Genomic DNA, 21,196 nt, shown 5'->3' on the forward strand with positions numbered 1-21,196 from the left:
ATCTACTTGTAGGTATAGCGTCTGTTCTTATTGTGGAGATTCTCATGAGTAAAAACATGCATGCTGCAAATGTGTTAGTGTCTGTGTGTGTGTGTGTGTGTGTGTGTGTGTGTGTGAATGCATTCTGAGGCTTAATATTAGAAAAGTCTCTTATTCATAGCTACTCTTAAGTATCAGTCTTAAAGCGTTGAAGTGCAAGTGCAGTCGAGATACAGGCGAGGAGTAGCACAGGGAAAGCTAGAGGTAAACTAACTCAACTATCACATCAGTCTAAACTAACCTGGACTCTATCCCTGTTAGTAAGGCAGGTGTGTTTGTGTGTGTGTGTGTGTGTTTGTGTATTTCACAATACATTTGCTTAAGCGTCTATCTCAGCTTAATCACTAAGGTTTAGCTATTTTGTTTCAGAATAGCTAGTGCCTAGAAGAAGTCTAATCTGTCGTGTGAGTGACGGCGATGAAAGAGCAGCTACGATGAACCAAATGTCCGCGAGACACTCCTTCCATGTCGATGTTCCCCAGAAGAAGAAGAAAAAAAAAAAGACACTTTGTTTGTTTCCCACCGCCCCCCTGTCGGGCTATGCTACAAGATGGAGGGAATGGGGGAGTGGCATCGCCTGAGGCCAGGTGGTTCGAAGGGCTCGAAGGTGGAGTTGGTGATGGGGGTGAGGCGCAGCGGGGCGCCTGTCATCCCGGAGATATTATTGAGGCTGCGTGACTTCTCGTAACCCGTGGCTACATGAAGATGACAAGCACAGGTTAGAAGGAGGGAGGGAAGGAGGGGGGGGTGGGGTGGGAGGTGGGGGGGGGTTATGAAGGGTCATTCATATTAGCAAATGAAACAGTCAGGCGTTTTCATGACGTGGCGAAAAGTTGTAATGCAAGGAACGTGTGCCGTTGGATGGAAATGCAAATAGTTATGACAGAAGAAGTAGTGATATATATATCATTTATGTTATATGTTATGACAGCATTGCACATCGGAAATAGCAAATATAAACCATTTGTTACAGTTACAAGCATTTGTAAATGAAACAAAGTAAAAAAAACCAAAACAAAACAGAAAAAAAAGAGAGAAATAACTCAAATGAAAAAAAAAAAAACAGCCCAAACCAAGTAAAATATTTGAGACCAAAGGAGGTAAGTTAGAAAAAGACAGATGGACAGACAGATGGGCCGAGGGACAAACAGATGGACAGACAGACACAGACAGACAGACAGACAGACAGGACAAAACAGGAATATTGGTTACGTAAATCAGCTATCACTTTCCACAATATCCCTCAGACACCTAAAGGGGCGGCGCTCTGCAGCACCGGCATTAGCGGTGTAAGGGGGGGGGGGGATGCACTGGTCCAGTGGATGTACACAAACACCTTCGGTCGGAATCACATCCCGTGAGAATTTTCTTTACTTGCACATCCACTGGACTGCCCGCTCTGAGATTCCCAAAAGCACACCGGTGGCGGCTCACAGCCAGACTTTGCGGTTTAATGATTTTTTTGTTTGTTTGTTTGTTTGTTTGTTTGTTTGTTTTTAGTTTTTTTGGGAAACTCAGAGCAACTCGGGTGGGTAAAATCATCTGGAGCTGAGCACAGTTAGAAATACACATCCACAATCCTCCACGCTGACCCCTCACTTCCCCCGGAGACGTTTTAATCTCAGAGACCAGGCGTTTTTAAGCCAGTCCACCAGCGGGAACAGCAGGCTTGACGCTAACGGGGGGGGGGGAACAGCCAGTTAGGCAGAAAGACAGACAGACAGACAGACAGACCCCTCCCGAGGCCAGGATCAAGCACGTGTTTCTCTTCATTTAAGGCGTCGTGTTCCAACAGGGACCAGCGGCCATGCCAGCAGCTCAGGCTGAGGCTTCGAGCTAAACGCTAACACCGGCATGCTAACATCCTGACAATGACAAAGTGGTAACGTGCTAATGTTTAGCAATTTAGCAATGTCGCCATACAGGGTTCATCTTAGCGCGTTGGCGCACCAACGTTGGCGCGATTAGCACGAAACCCTTATGTCGTTTTGGCTTTTTGACGGGCAGGCTGAAAGAGCAGGAAGTGGCTAGTGTGTGTGTGTGTGTGTGTGTGTGGGGGGGGGGGGGGTTATAAATATTGCAATTTTTGTCAAACACCTGACATTTGACAAGCGACAACTGCGGAGCTGGCGCGTTGCGACTTCCGCTTTTAGCCCCCCACGCATAAAAACCCATGTTGTCCTTGAACAAGTCGTGGGAAGAGCTGACGCTGAAGCACTAAAGGGCATCTTTACCTTGCACCCGCATCACAATGTCTACAACAACAACAACAACAGCATGTTGTGTGTGTGTGTGTGTGTGTGTGTGTGTGTGTGGCACATGTGGGTTAAAATGCATGCATGTTGAGGTCTTTTTGAGGCGTTGTATCTGAGAACGGCAAACACTGAAACTGTCTCATTTTCACAAAGAGAGTGTATGCACTGTGTGTACGTAGTCAACAGTGTGTGTGTGTGTGTGTGTGTGTGTGTGTGTGTGTTTATGCATTTGCAGGTGCTTGCTCATGGTGGGAACTGTTGGGTCTCTTCTGTAAATAATATTATAAACAGTACGGTCGAGACCCAGACGTAGGATGTCATTCTGAAATGTCTTTGTGTACATTACAGCTTTCCATATATGCTGTGTGTGTGTGTGTGTGTGTGTGTGTGTGTGTATTTGTGCATGTTTACTGTGTAAAAGCACACATTCTGCTCTGGTTAAGTAGCTGTGTTGCAACGTCAAGTCCTGTAATGACAGGGATAAATCAGCAGCGCTGCGGCTTTTAGCTGATTGGGACACACACACACACACACACACACACACACACACACACAGAGCGGCGGCAGTGTTAGATTGATTGGTATCAATAGCCTGCAGTTTCTAATGTACAGCAGCAATTTATAGTGACCTGTAATCCCTGATCAGGACCGCCATCATCAGAGATCTTGCTGATACGATTCCGGTTATGAGCACAGACCTGGACCAACATTTACTGCCGATAAGATAAACAAAGGCAGAAAAACACATCATTGATCTGCACTTACACGTCTCGGTGCTTTAAAGACGAACTGAAGGGCCGCATGAAGGGGCCAGTATGAGATAAATAAGGAACTTTTTTTTGAACTGCGAGTCCTGCAAAGCTCCTCTAGCGGAGTCCCGGAGTAAAGATATAGCGCCTTCAACTGACACGGCAGGAGCACACGGCTGTTTTAAGCTAAGGCGGCTCACCCTGTTACTGTGTGCGTTTTAAGGCTGGTCAACGCCTCAATTTTAGTTTCAGTTACTTCAGTTCGACAATTGTCAGTGTGCAACTCGTGAGGGCTGACAGAGTTGCAGGCTTGTAGCTCTGGATGGAAAAACGCATCACGCTCATGAAAACAGGCGTTCAAAGTTCTCTTTTCACTACTATACTCATTCAATTCTGCATTGACATGGTTTCTTAGAGAACCCGTCATGGACACACATGCACGCCGGTAAAGAAAGCTCAGAAACGACTATTTATTTTTCAAAGTGACTGGTGGAGCCAAGTTCTTGTTAACTTTTACAGAGAGGCAACAGGAAGCCTCCTGACTGGAAACTATTACAAAGCGGCGTGGGATGTGCACAACCCAAGACCGGAAAAACATCATCGGTACCCATATACCGAGCACCAGTGACATCGGTGAGGTGAGGTGCCTCATTTATATAGAGTATACAGGGCCCTCCTTAGACACTGGAATAAATGCGCTGCGGATGCGGAGAAGGGCCTATGCGCAGGGTCCAGAATTTTGGTGCTTACACCCCTGGTGCGTATTAGTGTTATCACTGCCACTCCAGCTGCCATTTCTCACCGTTAGCTAGCCAGGGCTGATGGAGGTCTGTCAAAGGTGGCATGTGGTAAAAAAAAAGAAAACACATTCTTACGGACCTCCTCAGGAGGAGATTTACATTCTAATTGTTCGATCCAGTTTAGTGAATTACTTTAAAAGTAAAAATGAACTAGCAATACCAAAACTCTTATATATATATATATTGCCGGGTAGTTTATTCTATAACAATGTCAAATATATTTTAGCTGTCATATACTGTATATAGAGTTCAAATATGGACTTAATTGTAGTGAAGTAACAGTATAAAGTAGCATAAAATAGAAATACCCAAGTGAGGTACACATACCCAAAGGAAAAGTTTCTTTTCACCACTGGTTACTGATCATTTTATTAGATTTTTTTTTTGGTGGGGGCGGGGGGGGGGGGGGGGGGGGGGGTCAGTTTGTTTGCTCCCAGCTAGCCTCCGCCAAAAGGGGGTCGGCTAGTTCAGGAATGCCAGCGCTGAGGACGTGGTGTCGCCAGTTTATAGCCCTATACCTTCGCATCAGGTGAGAAACAAGCCAAGAAATATATATATTATATTATATAATAAACTTTATTCATATTAAGTACTTAATGTCTGATCGCTCATATTTCTTGCTCCACTGGACCCATTTTTTTTTTTTTTTCTCCCCATAATGTCCCCACGTTCTGGGTTCCACGTTCTGCAACAGTTCAACGCAACCATAGCTGATAGAACCGAAGGCCAGAGCTACACACATAAAACCCCCCAAGTTCTAATGAATGACGTATGTCCTTTGACTAATTATCGCATGGGGCTGTCGTCATGCAGCTGGAAGATTAAATCTCAACGGGTGCATACTTAGTGCAGTTGATACTGTCTAAAAAAAGTGCAATCAAGCCATAATCCCACTTAGCTACTTATGATTTTAACTAAGCATATGCAAGCCTGTAGCTACTATGCTAAGATAGCTTGATTCAGTCTACCAATGATGGCCACGTCCTGTGTTTTACAAAGTCAAACTCTGATTTTCTGATCGATTCTCTCCAAAGCCAAAGCAGGAAGCTAAGCGGGTGCTCACAAGTTCAGCAGCGCGTCTGTTAGCCTTGCCGGGGTGGCGACTCGTTGTTGTACATACCTCCACTCAGTCAGACTTTAGTAACACAACGCAGGGGGAGAGACTGAGGTGGATAGCCTGAGGATGGGATGGATACACCAGAGTTAGAATGGGATGGGGAGACGTGAGGGAGGAGGGAAAAAGGGGAAGGGCAAGGTGGGCGGGGCGGGGGGGGGTTATGAGGAGGAAGAGGAGGGAGAGAGGAGGTAGAAGAAGCACAGGGGAAAGTGAATGGGATGGAATGACCTAATTCTGTGTTCACACCACCAGCAGTTTTGCATGGCCAGACCTACAGTGTCTCCATTCTTTGGCTCTAAGGCTTCAAGGAGGGCGGCGCCCTAGCCCCCCCCCCTGTATCAGCCAGCCGCCCGTGGGTCTGCAGAAGGGATTGGCAGTCTTGTGTCAGACACCCTGCCACCGTTTTCTCAAATTGACGGCCACTCGGTTACTGGCAGCATGAACACAGCAGCGAACTACAGAATCGTCACACCTCCACTAAATTCTACCAAACGAGATTCCGAGTTTTATCTGTGATCATTGTAGTTGGATGAATGAGATTCCTGCAGGGAGAGGGAGGGGGGAATAGAGGAACATGGAGAGTGATGGTACGAGGGGTGCAGGGAGGCCAAGGAAGGAGGTGGAAAGGGGAGGGTGGGGAGGGAGAAAGGGGACTGGGAAGGGGTTTGGGGGTACACAGAAGTGAACAACCAGTGCAAACATTATCCCAACAACAATCTGCATGCAAAACATACATCAACATGTGTTTCAGTTCACAGCAAAATGCTACTTTTTTTTTTTCTCCAGTTATTTGGAAATTTGTTTCTTGTTCAAACTCATTATGGTCACCCTCACATGTCCCCCTCAAATTTCATTTTACACATTTGAAACCACATGTGGATTTGAGATTGTCAAGAAAATGATATTTGCATCAAACACAGACACGTAACAATGCAAAAAAAAAAAAAGATGACATTACCAACACGTTGAACCACAGGTTAAAAATGTACATACATACATACATACATACATACAGCCATACAACGTGTATGTATGTGACCTGTGACATAGCTCATTCACAACTGAGATAAGAAGAGGACAGAGAGAGAGAGAGAGAGAGAGAGAGACAAAGAGGAAAAACACACACAGGAGCAGAACATAGGGAAGAAAAAAAAAAAGAGAGTGTCTCATTTCTATGTCATGAACGCAGAGACACGCGTTAAAAGACAACATTAAATCACAGATGGGCACACAAACGTAATGTGGACACATGCAGAGCATTTAAAAGGGGCGAGGCAGGCGGTAGGACCTGAACAGATAACACCACGGCTGCGTGTGATCTAACAATGAAGGCGACGTGAACGAAAAGCATGGAAAGGTTGTGACACCGCTGAGATGGGAGGGGAAGAAGACAGAAGGTGACAGGTGTTATAAAGGTGTAATACAGGTGTGAAAACACACCAAGGCTGACCATTTGTTTACTTATTATTTCATTTAATTTGAACATACAGAAGTTGCATCCGGCGGCAGCAACAAGAGGGGGGGGGGGAACAAAAATGCAAGGAATGGATTAAACAGGGGGTGTTCATCCGCTCCAACGGGAGTTGAAATCGTTAGCCTTGTCCGGCTAACTAGCTTACCCACAGCAGTAACAAAGTGCTACATCTAAGGCCAAGAGTTAGCATATTATTAGCACTGTCGTCTCCACAGCAAGAGAACGCTATATATATATATATATATATATATATATATGTACAGTGCTTACCAAATGTATTAGACCCCCACCCAGTGTGAGGTGTTTGCCCCCGCTGCCCTAAATATAAATAACAGTATTTCTGATGACCAAAATATCTGATGTCTCTGTAATGGTTAATCCACCAGTATGTGCAAGCCAAGCTCTTTAATCAAAATGATCTCTTTAATGCTAAAATATAATTATTGTTGTTATCCATGAATTCTCAAATTTACTGTTTTACAAAAAAAGCAGAAAAAAATAGTAAAGCACATTATTATTTTTTGATCGAGATGCCAAATGACAGTTATTTACTTGCATTCCTGAACAGAAACATTTGCTTTAGTGGTTGCAAAGAATGCAAGCTGTCATCAGGGCCAAAGGAGGTCGTACAGAATATTAAGATGTTTGGTTAATATATGTGAATACGGACTATTTAGTTGCTCCAGTTTGTTATTTGCCTAATAAATAACAACACAATTTTTAGTTTGAAACAAGTTTTTGACAGATTTCTAAAATATTTGTGTTTTCTCGTTTTTATGAATATTATGACAATATTTCAGTGAAAAAAGTGAATATATATATATTCACTTTTTTCACTTAAATATTGTAAATGTGTAAATTTTTTATTTCTTATTTTTTTACATGTTATTTTTCTACATACTCTTATTTCTAAATTAATGCTGCTTTTCTACTCTTGAATGGGAGCACCCCCCCCCCCCCCCCCCCCCCCGGGGATCAATAAAGCATTTCTGATTCTGTTCGCCAAACACAAGGTGCCTCCTCCTGTGAGCCTTGTCTTTTGTAACATTAAAGCGAAAACACGTCATTTGTCCCAAGTAAGCTAAGCATTCAAACGGTGTTATGTCAGAATGATATACAAGTCTGATCTTACATTTTTCTCTTATCATGCTTATAACACTAGCTGACTCACTAAATCTATGTCTTGCATGCAGCCATCGAGTGCATACCTAAGACGCTCTTTACAATACTGTCCTTATAAAAGAGGTCCGCTGCTCTACAGAATCACACCGCAAATGGGAAAACCCAAAGCACAATCTAAAGAATTCGTTTCTGCGGTTATAGCCCATATCTCCAGCAACAGTCTATTTGTACGTGTCCTCTGACATCATATATTACTGCTGTAGGACATGTGGTATGATAGGATGAGAAGCGGAGGCAAGCCAGCGGACTAAACTAAAGAGCTAAGTCTTTTAGGCGGTCGTTACATGTGTTTTTGAGCACGAGCGAACCCTGAAGCTATCAGGTAGCCTTAGTCCCGCACAACCCGTTATCGTTCTGGGCTGACAATCGCAATTGTCTTGGGCAGCGCCGAGCCCAGGACGCAGCGACGGTGCCCTTACAAAAGTGACCGGCAGACTTATCCCAACAGCCTCCGTCCGGTGAGACCAGGTAGCCCTTACAGAGCAGCACGGGCAGTTTACTCTGTGATATAACATTTGCTCATTTAAATAAAGGATTACAGGCACGATATTCCTGAGGACGATTCTCTGATCGCCCCTGTCAAAGGTACAGCCTTACTTACATGGTTTTAAATCCCCAATTTCCGCTCTCTGACACTTTTGACACTTTCCATAGTCAACATGATTGTCCTCCTGACCCCACTGTTGCTCAACTGTTGCAGTAGCACTCAAATAAAAAAAATGTAAAAAAAAAAAAAGAATGTGAGCGCAATCCAATAGGCCTCAAGGGATTCTGACCACAAACACTGATTACTGGCCTGAATGCCATCGATCATCGCTTGGAGAAAAGGAAAGTGAAAGAATAACAGACTTGGTGAGAATGAGAGATGAAGAGGATGGAATCTGGCAAGAGAGAGAGAGAGAGAGTATATTTTAAGGTGCTACGGAATTGCATGTTGGTGGCAGAACTCAAGGGAGAGGGGGTGGAAAAGACAGCAGCATATCCCTTTACATCAATGAGCCTCTAAGTAAGACTCAAGAGTCAGTTCAGGCCAATGGTATATGTCTTTCAATGGAGAGAATCAATACTATTTCTACTGAAAACAAGGAGGAGGAGGACGGAGGAGGAAGACCGGGAGGGGGGGGGTGGAGAGAAAAAATAAACAAAGGGAGACAGGACGGCAGTCAGACAGAGCATGAAATACAAAGCAAGGGAGTGATTAATGCAACGTTTCATTCCGTTATTCGACCTCCACCCACTCACTGATTAGGTTTCCCAACAAAAAGGGGGGGATGCGCACAGTATCATAATGCCGAGCGCGTCGGCTGCCTTTGAAACTGATGCAGTCGGGAGGAGGGTGCAGTGCGCAGTCTCGGCCTTCGGAGGCACCAGCGGTACTGCACCAACGTTTTTTTGACTCCAGAGCTAACCTCTCTGCAGGCTTTTTTTTTTTTTTCTTTTCTGAAGGAGAGACGGCAGCGTTCTCCTCTTTGCATTCCAGCAGGCAGGCAGGCAGGCAGGGCACTCTCCCTGATCATGTGCCCTGCTCTGCACTGAGACAGCGAGAAAACCTTAACAAGTTGCAGAGTCACAAGAAGGACAAGAGCTGCGGCGGGATTCTTTCATGGGACAGCGGGACAGTGAACGTGACTGAAGGCTTCAGTCTGTTACTCCGCGTCCAGAGACCAAAGGGTTTACACCTGCTCTGAATGGCCACACTCAAAGCAAGGGGGCGAGCCCTTACTGCCAGACAGGAATGTGGACATTGGCCGATTCTGCAAACACCCGGATTACGTTCAAAGGGATGTTTTTGTCCGCATCCCAATGACAATGCTAACTGTGGTTAAGATATGGTTTTGGTTTAGGCAACTAAAACCTTGGCCACCATTGCGGCAATTATCAGTAAAAAGACTGGTTCGTTGCAGGTCTGTGATGGCTCGCAAAGTTACATGCCCCATCAAACCGTCCAGACCCTCACTTCCTGTCTTGCTACAAAAGCCCCCTTGCGCTGGACGTAAACCACGAGTTGCGAAATCCTCTAATATGGACGTGATTCCTTATCGCGAATGCTGATGAGGAATCTGTCTCACTGCAATCTCACTGTTTCCCCCAATCAATCAATAATGGCGCGCGCTTTCGGACGATCTGGCCTCAGAAGCCTGTGGCACCTGTGGATACGTTTACGCGCTCGCTAATGTCCCCGTCTTAACTTGAGAGAATAATCTCAACTGATATTTGGATCTGTGTGAGTTGTTGCTGACTATCATCAATAAAAAAAAAAGGATCATTCTTAACCATCAGTGAAACTACGTTCGGTGTCACTACGCCACTGCAGCAATGGCCATGTCTTTGCTTTGTCTATACTCATGGTGAATAGTGTTTCGATGGACAGAATTTGTGTTTCCTACCGCGACAACTGCAATCAACTCGTGGTTTGGTGTGTTGCTCACTGTGTTGCCTCAGTTATTCCCAATGTGCTTCTTTTTGACCGCTGAGACTAAAGACATCTTGGGTATTTTTTTTTTTCCTGATATCTAATCCAGTGTTTTGGTATCATATCAGTCTTGGCAATGCAAAAATAAAAAATAGCAATCCTGGCCTTTACTAGCAGAAGACTGTACATTTTCCCTGAGTGGACGCTAATCTCTGGGAATCTGTGCAAGAGACACTGGCCACGTTAGGAAAAATTACAGCACCGGTCATTTGTTCAAACCTATTTCTATTTCTTTTCCCGATAAACAACCTTGTGTGGCCGAGTAAATAATGATGTTGCTGTAACGCTGCAAAGCCTCGCAAGTGGGAGGTGGTGTCGGGTGGTTTGGGCGTACGGTGTCGACATGCCATCACCTACCAATGTTAACCTTCTCATCAAGACTTTCTCTAAACTTAGGCCCAAGGTTAGACTCGTATGCTGCACAGATTGTAATGCCCCATTTGCGATACTGGTATGTATAATTCAATTGACTGAATTTAACCAAGTAGCTTTAGTTGCCTAAACCATACCAAACCATTGGGGGCCATTTTGGAACGCAACGCGCTGTCAATTTTGTTGGAGGACTTGCTGGTGTAGGAATAACAACGAGATTCATTCATGACTGAATTTGAGTACCATTCGAGATTGCTGGTTTACTGTTTATGTGGGTACTTAAAGTTAAGTTTTCCTGTATTACCCGCAGTTAATATGCATAGGTTTGGCTTATTCCAAGTAAGTAAATCACAAAAGGTTTCATTTGTCTCCTTACGGCCATGCAGCGTTGTTTGGCGGCTTCCTTTCCTTTTTTGGGGGGCGAGATTACGAAGCGAGCTACCATGCAAGGTGCTGGCCTGACCATTGGGAGCAATTTGGGGCAATTTGCACAAGGACACTTGAACCGCCAACCCTGTGATCAGCCGATGAACCGCTCTACCAAAGACGCCCCCCCCCCCCCCCCCCCCCCCCCCCATGTCCTTGCACATTGTACATCATTTACTTCACAAAAGGTTTAATTTGTCTCACCATTTGTTTCCCTTGGCTTCACTGGGTGGGTTAGTGAAATGCAGCCCACTGTATTGATGAGTGCGCATCAATAATGCAATCAAACACCAAGCCTTGACCCAAAATGCTTTGCTGCGCCAAGTCCCAGAATTCCCCTGTCCACTGTTTCCATAGCAACAGCGGGGGAGAGATAAGGAGAAAGTGAGAGAGCGAGAAGATAAGAGAGAGAGGGAGGGGGGTGGGGGGGGGGTGATGATCAAAGGATGGGCAAATAAGACATAATGATAAAATAAACATGACATACAAACATAAAAGATCACAACAACATACTAAAGCTGGCTGCACACGACTGGAGTGCTACCACTCCACTGAATGAGCGTCATCAGCTTCATAGATATGGGTTAGAAGGGGGCCTGTAACACCTACTAGCCGGCGCAGAAGGGCATTATCATCTGCTCACATGGCTGATGGGCGTTATCAGTGGTTACTGGGGCCTGCTACGCCTGCTAGCAGGCCTCAGAAGGCTTAGGTTTAGGCGCCAAAATGAATTTGACGTTACGTTCACGCACTTATCTAAGTTGCATAACGTTGAAATGAGCCAACACTTTCACTTTTGGTTTCACGTGGGACGCGAACCGGCCTCTTGGGCGAAAGCCCTGCGTTCGACCCAACCGTCCGCCCCACCAGGCCACCTCCTTAAGCAGGCTCTTTACACTACGTCGCCTGAATACGCCGCATTGGCTCGCTGAAACAAATGGGTGATGACAGCCTCCTTACAGCAGTATGTTTAGTAGGCCCCTTCTAGCCCATATATTTGAGGCAGATGTGTGACGATAACGCCTATTCAGTCAAATGGACTGACCCCCCCCCCCCCCCCCCCCAAAAAAAAAGAACGATTTCAGTGAGGTGAAAAGAATGACTTAAAACACATCACCACATTTCTAACACTAACATTAGATGTTTGACCTCCTGAGCCAGGATCACCAAAAGGTCAAAGCTTTGCATTTCCCAACATAAACCATGACCAAGCCGCAAACCGCAGGAATCCGTCTGGCAGGGGCGAAGCAAAGGCGGTGGTGTTGAAAAGTCTTGCATTGTCAGGGACTTTTTGTTACAGTACTATCATTTTTATCTGTATTATTTAGTTGTTTTTGTTTTTTAACCAGAACTAGTAGCTTGCGCCCCTGCCCTGTATTGCTTGCTTACACAAAGGAACGAGAGGCAGGAAAAAGAGCAGGCGAAGACGAGGAGCAAAACAGTTGCACGGAAGGGAGAAGGAGCACTATGCAATGCTGGCCTTTTTTCAGTATGCCTCCGAAAATGCTCAAGTCTTTCGTTCTTCCCACCCAATCGCAGACCGCAGATCTGATAGTGTTGGATTCCAGTGACAGCGGTGACATTAAGATCTGTAATTAATCCCATCCGAGCACAGCGCCATCTGCGATAATGTCAGCGAGAGGGAGGGAGGGAGGAAGGAAAAGAGGAGGGTTGGAAGAGAGCCCTGGTGGCTTTTTAACGCAAAAGCCTGGTGACCGTTGTTGAATCTCGAGGGGGCGGGGGGGGGGGGGGGGGGGGGTGCTTGACTTATCTTGTCAAGAGACTTGCTCAGCCACAAATGTGAGAAGGTTGACTTAAAGAAAAGATAAATGGAGCAAAGATCTTTTCCCAGAGGTGGCCGGCTAAATAGCCGTTTTCCAGTGGATTTGAAGCACTGTGTCACCTAGTCACCACGGCCCTTCGAAGTCGTTCTAATACTTACCTGAATGTGTGTTCGTGTGTGTGTGTGTGTCTTTTTTGGGATGAGAGTTTTGTCTGTCTTTCTTTCCCCCCTCTGCCTGCTCATCTATCTGCTGGTCTGCCAAAAGAACCTGCAAGATCTTGTAGGGTTTTTTTTGTACTCCAAATAAAAACTATTAGCCGCCTTGTTAGCTGACGCAGACCTTTGAAGCACTACAAACAGTCAGCGTTCCAGCCCAGCCTGACAGCGACATGGCTCGGCTACAAAAAGGACATTGTTTCCATTTGAAAGTGCAAAATAAAGTTTTGTTTTTTGTTTTTTTTTTTGTAAATCAGACATACGAAAAAAAAAAACAATTGTTCCCTGAAGGATCCAATCAGCCCGAGCCCATAATAATAATGCAATGGTGGGAGCCGAGTCTGCTGTTACGACAAAAACAGCGCTCTCTGCGGGCTGCGCGGTGGAAAAACTGACCTGAGCTCAGTTCCAGAGGAAAGGACAGAGGAAACCAACCAAACCGACTAATCAGCAAACAGCTCTCACTGGCCTGGTCGGGGCAACGAGCCAACCAGTGCACAGCGGTCACTTTCACTCTGGCACCCACCCCAAAACAAACATGTTTGTAATGTAATTGAATCCCCATTTATTCCTTTATTTTTTATTCTGTTTTCCAAGCTTTTGATATGTTTTGGGAGGGGGGGGGGGGTTTGCGAAAAGGTCACCCAGTATTTTGGTCATTTCCAATAAGTAAAGTGTGGTAAGACCAGGCACCATCTACCCCAAAAGCAGTCTGGCAAATAGACTTCCCTGGCACCATTTGACTGGGCCAGGTTGACTTTGGTGCCAAAGTGCTTTCAGGGGGTGGGGCGGGGGGGGGACGTTCGCGGCGACCCCTATCTGTAAGTACCAGAGTGAGAAGAGACCGGGTGAGAGGAGGAGAAGGAGGAGGAAGAGGAGGAGCAGGAGGAGGGGAAGACAGCTACACACAAAATACAGACAGACACACACGCACACGCACACACACACACACACACAAAAAAAAGGACGGACGTACAGACAGAAACAAACAAAGGAAAATAGAGAAACAGACAGACAAACAGACAGACAGATGGATAGTGTAACACAGACCAACAAGAGCCAAAAGTACAAACGCATGACCTGACACAACCTGCGGAAGGAGACAGTAACACAACAACAACAACAACAACAACAACAAAATAACAACAACAACAACAACAACAACAACAGCAGCAGCAGCAACAGCACGCATCAGACGTGGACCCGCACTGTGAGCTGTAACCTTTCGACCCACTTTGACCCCCCCCCCCCCCCCCCCCCATGACCTGCTCTCCCTGGTGGTTACAACATACTGTAGGTGTAAAGAGGGAAGGCATATATCTCTCTCTCTCTATCACACACACACACACACACACACACACAGGCTAATAAACAGGCATACATTAAGCCTGCAGACTCGCACAGTGTGTTCATTTGGTTAAGTGGTGCTAGGATGTGTGTGTGTGTGTGTGTGTGTGTGTGTGTGTGTGTGTGTGCACTGATTCTCCTCGCAGGGATTAGATCAGCTAATACTGTTTTTGACTTCAAAATGTACAATTAAACTCATTTATCACACACACACACACAAAAAAAAAAAAAAAAAAAACTGTGAACACATTCGACGAGAAACGATCACGCCGTTCCATCCTCTCAGCTGTACTTATTTGCCCCTCTCTCAGTCACCGGTAGGAATATCGGGATATCTGGGTCACTGGGGACGTGAAGCCCGGCCAACTGTCAGCCAGCAAGCTCGTTAGCTCCGTTTCTCGCGGGGCAATAAAGTTAATTCGAAAGAACGTGATAATTGTCTGCAGAGAGTTTATACTCTGACAGAGGAGGGTTAAGCAAAAGTGGATGGTGCAACGCGGCTAACAAGCTCTCCGTTCCCCCCATGAGGGTCAGCAGTGTCGCGACAGCCGGCTGTTGGTTCACGGTGAAAAACTGACATGTAAAAATGCACGCGGATTTTTACTTAGTGAATCCGCTAATTGCTGCAGCTCCAATGGGAATAATTGATCATTTCGGCTGGGAGAGCGGTAGCCGGATGGCGCGGGCATGTGCGTTAAGTAGTTCATACAGTTTTGGTTTAGACGCGCAGTTTTATGAAACTTCACGGGTAATAATTATTTGATGATCATGACAATAATTCCTTATACAACCTTATACGTGCCCATCATTTAAATTGTGGTATGTAAATGTGATAATAAATATGTGACAATTTAATGCTTGGGTCACGTGTTTTTGCAGCGTATGGACAAAACACACACACACACACACACACACACACACCATGCATATGCCCCCCCCCCCACCCCACCCTACACACCATTATTATTCATTGTATGATGCTGAACCACACTTAAAGGTTTCACAGTAACAAGAAACCTGCATGCACCTCTATACATTCAACCTGTTTGTGTGTGTGTGTGTGTGCTTGTGTGTGTGTGTGTTGTGAGGCTTCATGTTGTCTGACCTGATCTTGTTTTGTTTTTGTTTTTTTTCTGGGGGGGGGGGGGCTCTTTTTCTCTCTCAGCTTCGTCACGTCATTGTGTTTTTCTGGTATCTCTCAAATTGATTCACCAAATTAAGCTTGAATGCAATAATCGAATGTAGTCTAGTTTAGACGAGTCCAGTCCGGTCCAGTCTCCAGTCTAATCGAGTCTAGTCAAATCTAATTTAATCTAGTCCAGTGATTTCAGTAATTTCTAAATCATTCTAATCTAATTAAATCTGATCTAATCTAATGGGATTTAGTTAAATCTAGTCAAGGGTTGGGGCTAGTAGTCTAATCTAATCTAGTCTAGTCTAGTCTAGTCTAATGTCATTGAATCTAATCTGGTCCGGTCTAATCTATTCAAATCTACTGTAGTCTTAATTTGACCTATTTTAGTCTAGTCTAAATTGAATCGAATCTAATTGAAGCCTGATCTAATTTAATCTAGTTTAGTGCAGTCTAGTCTAACTGAATCCAGTCCACTCTAGTCTAATCATTTTTTATCTGTTGTACTTTAGTCTAATGTAATCTTGTCTAGTCTAGCTTAATTGAGCCCATTTTAGTCTGATCTAACCGTTTCCAATCTATCTCATGTATACCTGAATATATATATATATATATATATATATATATATTCTAATCTAACCAAGTCTGATCTGGTCTAGCCTAATCAAGTTTAATCTGGTCTAATCTAATCGTTTGTTGAGTGAAGTCTCCCAGTGAGTTGAGGTTGTATTATTGATTATATTATTGAAGTGCTTTTGGAAGTGTTACCTCTGTGTTTCTACGGTTTGATCCAGGAGGAGGTGGCGTTAATACTGAGCCCCCCCTCCCGGTTTTGTGTGCGAGTCAGGAAAACAGCATGTTGAGAGTGTTCAAGAGGAGGTGTATAGGGTGTTAAATGTGAAAGGGGTCAGGGGGTTATATTTGAAAACAAAAGTCATTATTTTTAGTTTCAGCAGGCCAAGGTGGCAGGAGGCAGGATGAAAATGGAGACAAAATAATGAACAGAAGATGGGGGGGGGGGGTTAGAGAGGACAGACAGCGATCAGGGAAACGAGGATGGAAAAGGAAGAGATGACGAACTGGCAGAATATCTCTCTGCCGTCAGGGACAGAAGGCAGAGACAGATCCGCATCCAAGTACAGGTTCAGTGACCACAGACAGGGAGGACGCAATGAAACCATGGCAACCAAAAGAAGACGCAACATGTGGCGAGGTCTGAGGCAGAGATGCGCTCCCTCCGTGACATGAGGAACACTGACTTTAACAAGTTCAACTCTGTCGTTTCAGAGTTCAGTGAGCTCTCAAAGTTCTAAGACAAATATTCCTTTCTTGCCCAATATGCATCAACATGCCACAACCTGATGGACAGTTAGTGACCCAGACACACACACACACACACACATTTACATTCATTAAAAAAAACTGCAGTGTTTATAGACTTCTCACTTATTTGTATTCACATCTTCTTTTAACGACATTTTTTCTATATTTTTTCCCCCCCGATGCCAATAAAGCCCCTTTGAATTGAATTGAATTGAATCGAATCGAAAGAACTGAGGAATTACTGGATTGCAGTGTGAAAAAGTGAGAAAAATATAAAACCACGCAGAAAGAGAAAGAGGCGAGAGCGATGACAAAAGCCCGATGACTGAGGACAGAATGGCGCTCAATTTGATCCGTCTGTTTCTGCCAGATCGGATTCAAAACGCTGCGAATTCACGCTTTAAGTTCCATTTCAAAACAAGACACCCAGAGAGCTTCAGACTCAGACGTCTGCGACGTTTTGCATTTTTCTTGTTGTCAATCAAATCCCACGAAAAGACCAAGGGATTACAAATGCGTGAGAAACAAAAATGAGTACGTTGCGACACAAAACTTTGACCTTGAGCAAAAAAGTTGCGCCCGGGTGAAGTGTCTGCGGAGAGCAGCGCAAAATCAAAATGTGTGTAATATGATTGACTTATAGTCCAGAAGATTTGGGAACAAGGCAGCAAAGTGTGGATTTGGATTTGTTGATTAGACGAGACCAGAATCCCAATCAAAGGTGCGTGTGTTTTGAAATGAAACAGTCCAGCTGTATGTGCACAGTTACAGTGACGCATGCAGCTGTATCCGGCATACACGGACCGTTGACCCGACCCCGGCGAGGAGTCTGCAGCGCGGGTCGCAAGTGTTGCGTGCTTTGACGGCGAAAAAACTAAACTGCCGCGAGCACTTGTTGTTGCAGGGGAGCGCATCCAGTCCGCTTCAGCATCGGCTGCAGACGGCAGTGCTGCAGCAGCAGCAGCAGCGGCGGCAGCCTCTGCAGTACCCCTGCAGTACGGATGCGGGATAAATGCATGAAAGGGGCTTCCCCTCCTTCCGCGACAGCCGTGGCTTTGAAGGTGCGAGAGCGAGAGGAGCCGCCGTGTTAAATATCAATGCAAGGGGGAGACGCGCTGGGCGGTCTGAAGGGAGTGAGCCCTGCGGTGGCGCTGAGCTGTCACTCAAAATGATGGAGGGGAGTGAGGGGGGGGGTGTAGCATGTTGTGTGCGTTGCTGAGCAGAAAGGCCTCTTCAGTACTTTTTTTGTCACACAATTGTACGCTTTATACTATTTACGTTGTCTGTATGTGTGTCTACATTCTGTAGGACACAACACAGCGAACACCTGTGTGCATTATATGTTGTTATGTGTTCCTATTATTTTGTCCACTCCCTGTATGTAGGTGTGTCTGATGACATGTGTGTGTGTGTGTGTGTGTGTTTGTTGATGTTTTTTTTTTGCACACTGTCAGCACATATCAATCAGGACCATGCATCAAAGCGACAGCCCACTTGCTGTCACTCAAGAATCGCCCCCCCCAACCCCACCCCCACCCCCATCCCCGCTCCTGCTCCTCCTCCCACCATCCGCCCTCCTACCTTTCCGAACGTTCCCGTCCGTTGTGCGCTGGAACTCCCCGGCGCTCAGCAGGAAGCAAGCCCGGTCATGCGGGTAGCGCTCGCGGCTGGTGGTGGAGCCAAGGCCCCCGGTGGCCGGGCTACGCTCGTCCCCGAGGACCTGGTCGATGGTGGGGCAGTCCTCGTTGGCCAGGGCCGCCGCGTTGGTCGCCGCATCACCGTTCTGCTTGGAGTCTGGGAGAGATTGTGTGTGGGGGGGGGGGGGGGGGGTCGTAGGGTGAGAGGGTAAAAGTAAAGAGGAGAGGAGAGGAAGCATGGAGAGGACATAAAAGGAGAGGAAAGGAGACATGGCAGGTGGGAGGAAACATGGAGAGGAGAGAAGAGGAAGAGAGAGAGGAGAGGAGGCACGGAGGGAGGAGATGGGAGGGGGGGAAAGTTTAGAGAGAGTGAGGAGGAGAAGCGGGGGTTAAGGAAGAGGAAGATTAATGGTCAGGAGAGGGGAGATGGAGTGGAAGCCGGGAAGAAAAAAAAAACCCAATCAGAAGGTAAAAAGAAAAGGAAAGACAGTAAAGGGAGGATGGACGGATGAGAGGAGAGGTAAGGAAAGAGCAGGGGGGAGGGAGGAGGGTGTAAAGGAGCATTAGTGACTTGTGATAGCTATCCTGATCACATGACCAACACACTGCAGCAAAGCAGGCTGGACACACACACACACACACACACACACACACACACACTTCATGTACTCACACACAGCGTTTAACAGCGCTGAATGAGAGAGATTACACAAAGGAGTGGGAGAAGGAGAGAGAGAAAGAAAATATATATATATATAAATATATATATATATATATATACGCCACAGCCGGGCCGCACACACACACACACACACACACACGCACACTCAAAAGAGGAGATGGCTACAGGGGGAAGCAGTGTTTGTAGCTTTCAACACAGCTGTCAAATCTAATCTGATATGATTTACTGCTCAACAGTTACAGATACACGCCAGAGGGGTGGACACACACACACACACACGCACACACACACACACACACACACACACGCACACACACGGTGAGAGCTTGAGAACGTGGGACACAAATGGCTGCACACAATAAACTGGTAACTGGAGGTTCTGCTGGTCAACATGTTTGTCCATGTTTGAAATGTGGGGGACAACGGGGGGCACATTTCCAGTCTCTGCTGGAAGACGTTCATAACGCTGTGCACTTTGATGTTTGAATAAGGCTGAGATCTGGGCAGAATAAAGAGCTTCGGGCCGCGCGTGCTGTGGTTCACCCAGCCTGTTGCTGACCCCCCCCCCCCACCCATTCCGATGCACTGCCTCGACAAGTCGGGGGTGTTTTTTCGAAACATTTCTAAGGATGTGCAGGACCAGAGGGAAGGAGCGCATGACACGCGACAATGTGCGCGCAAATGCTTGGTTAAAAAGCAAGCGCTCTAACACACACACACACACACACACACACACACACTGATTACTGTCAGACACTGTGGTAGCAGACTATTCATAGTTACAAATATCAAATCCTGTAAAGGCACACATTGCAACTCCACCGCAAGCAGCGAGCCGACCAAAACACACACACACACACACACATTCATGTATAAGTGCAGATGATGGACATGCCCATTAAAACAGCAGAGACGAGATGAGATGGCCCGGATCAATGTTTCGACAGGCAGAAAACACTGTATATCTATATAGACCCCAATCCGGGATAATCTGAACATGTCAGCCGTGGCGGTACAGCATCTGGCTGTGAGAGGAAAGAGATGGATTTTTGCAGAGAAAGTAATAAGCTTTCTTTTTTTTTTTTTTCTTCTTTTTTTTCCCAGCTTTCTTGTCCCATCGTAAATGAAAAATCTATTTTAGTGTACTCCACTCCAGGAAGAACGAGGACATCAGCAAAGTTATTTACAGCTTCAAAACCTGTTAGATACACGCTTCTCACGTCAGTTCAGCGCTTGAAATCTGACCCCTTGGTCGTTAGTTTGACGAGAAAGTGAGAAACCTGGACAGTTCTTATATATAATCGTCTTTGTCGAGGTCGCTCGCGGTGATCCGCTTTAGAATTTGGAACTCTGTAAGTGGTAAAGGAGACGAGATGACGCATGTCTGGTGCGAAGGCGAATCCTTTCTCGACCATGTCCAAAAACCATGTCCGAAACGCATCCCATGACCTCTGCTGCTCCACCACATCCACATCCACATCCAAGTCGGGCCTTTTCAGACTTTCACAGTGAAATCCGAGGACTCTAAATGTTGCCGTTGCCTCTGTTTTATTGACAAATTTAAATGGAAACGATTAGCTGACTGGTTAATCGAAAGACGGCAACTATCTTGATAACCAATGATTATTTCTTTGCCCAAGTCAATGATCAAGCAAGAATATCACATCGTTTTGATTCGTCTTTGGAGTCTTGTTTGAGGAAACGCTACTAACGCTCAGCCCCATTTTGAACGGTGCTCGTTGTTACATAATTTGTTGCCAGTCTGTTTGAGCAACAGAAATACTTTTTATGAAATATACGGTATCCATTTGAAGGTAACGCTACTCATATAGAAGTGGCTTATTTTAATTTAGAGTGGAAAACGAATGCCTACGATAAATAAATGAATTGTATCAGATTGCATCGTATCGCATCGAACGGTTCTGTGTTCAAATGTGTCGGCCCTGAATACCTTTGGGGTTTTGAGCTGTTGGCGGGGCAAAGCAAGCTATTTGAAGCACGGGCTCTGATGACGGGCATCTTTCACTATTTCGCGACTACTTCAGACTAAACGAGTGATCAGTGAATCTAAAAAAAAATTAACAGATGATCAGACATCTCCATCACAAGGTTTCATCCTGCCATAAAAGAGCGACACCTGCTTTGCCCCCCCCCCCCCCACACTATGAGTAGATCTGCTGTTTGCAGAG

General features: G+C 45.7%; 1 protein-coding gene across 3 annotated transcripts in view; it reads right to left on the minus strand.

The window, feature by feature from the left end:
* Nucleotides 1-582: 582 nt before the first annotated feature.
* The window catches only part of LOC139299852 (voltage-gated potassium channel KCNC1-like), a 63,202-nt gene continuing 42,588 nt past the window's right edge, over nt 583-21,196 (minus strand). For 2 of the 3 annotated variants that reach the window (XM_070922787.1, XM_070922785.1), the window contains 2 exons: nt 18,270-18,482; nt 583-734 (listed from right to left, as the gene is read on the minus strand). In XM_070922787.1, the coding sequence (XP_070778888.1) occupies nt 583-734; nt 18,270-18,482 (365 nt within the window). Of the gene's footprint in view, nt 735-13,955; nt 13,977-18,269; nt 18,483-21,196 lie in introns of all 3 variants that reach the window. The other variant, XM_070922786.1, reaches the window with a different exon arrangement.

Source organism: Enoplosus armatus, chromosome 17 (assembly GCF_043641665.1).
Source record: "Enoplosus armatus isolate fEnoArm2 chromosome 17, fEnoArm2.hap1, whole genome shotgun sequence".
In the NCBI taxonomy this organism is placed as follows: Eukaryota; Metazoa; Chordata; class Actinopteri; order Centrarchiformes; family Enoplosidae; genus Enoplosus; species Enoplosus armatus.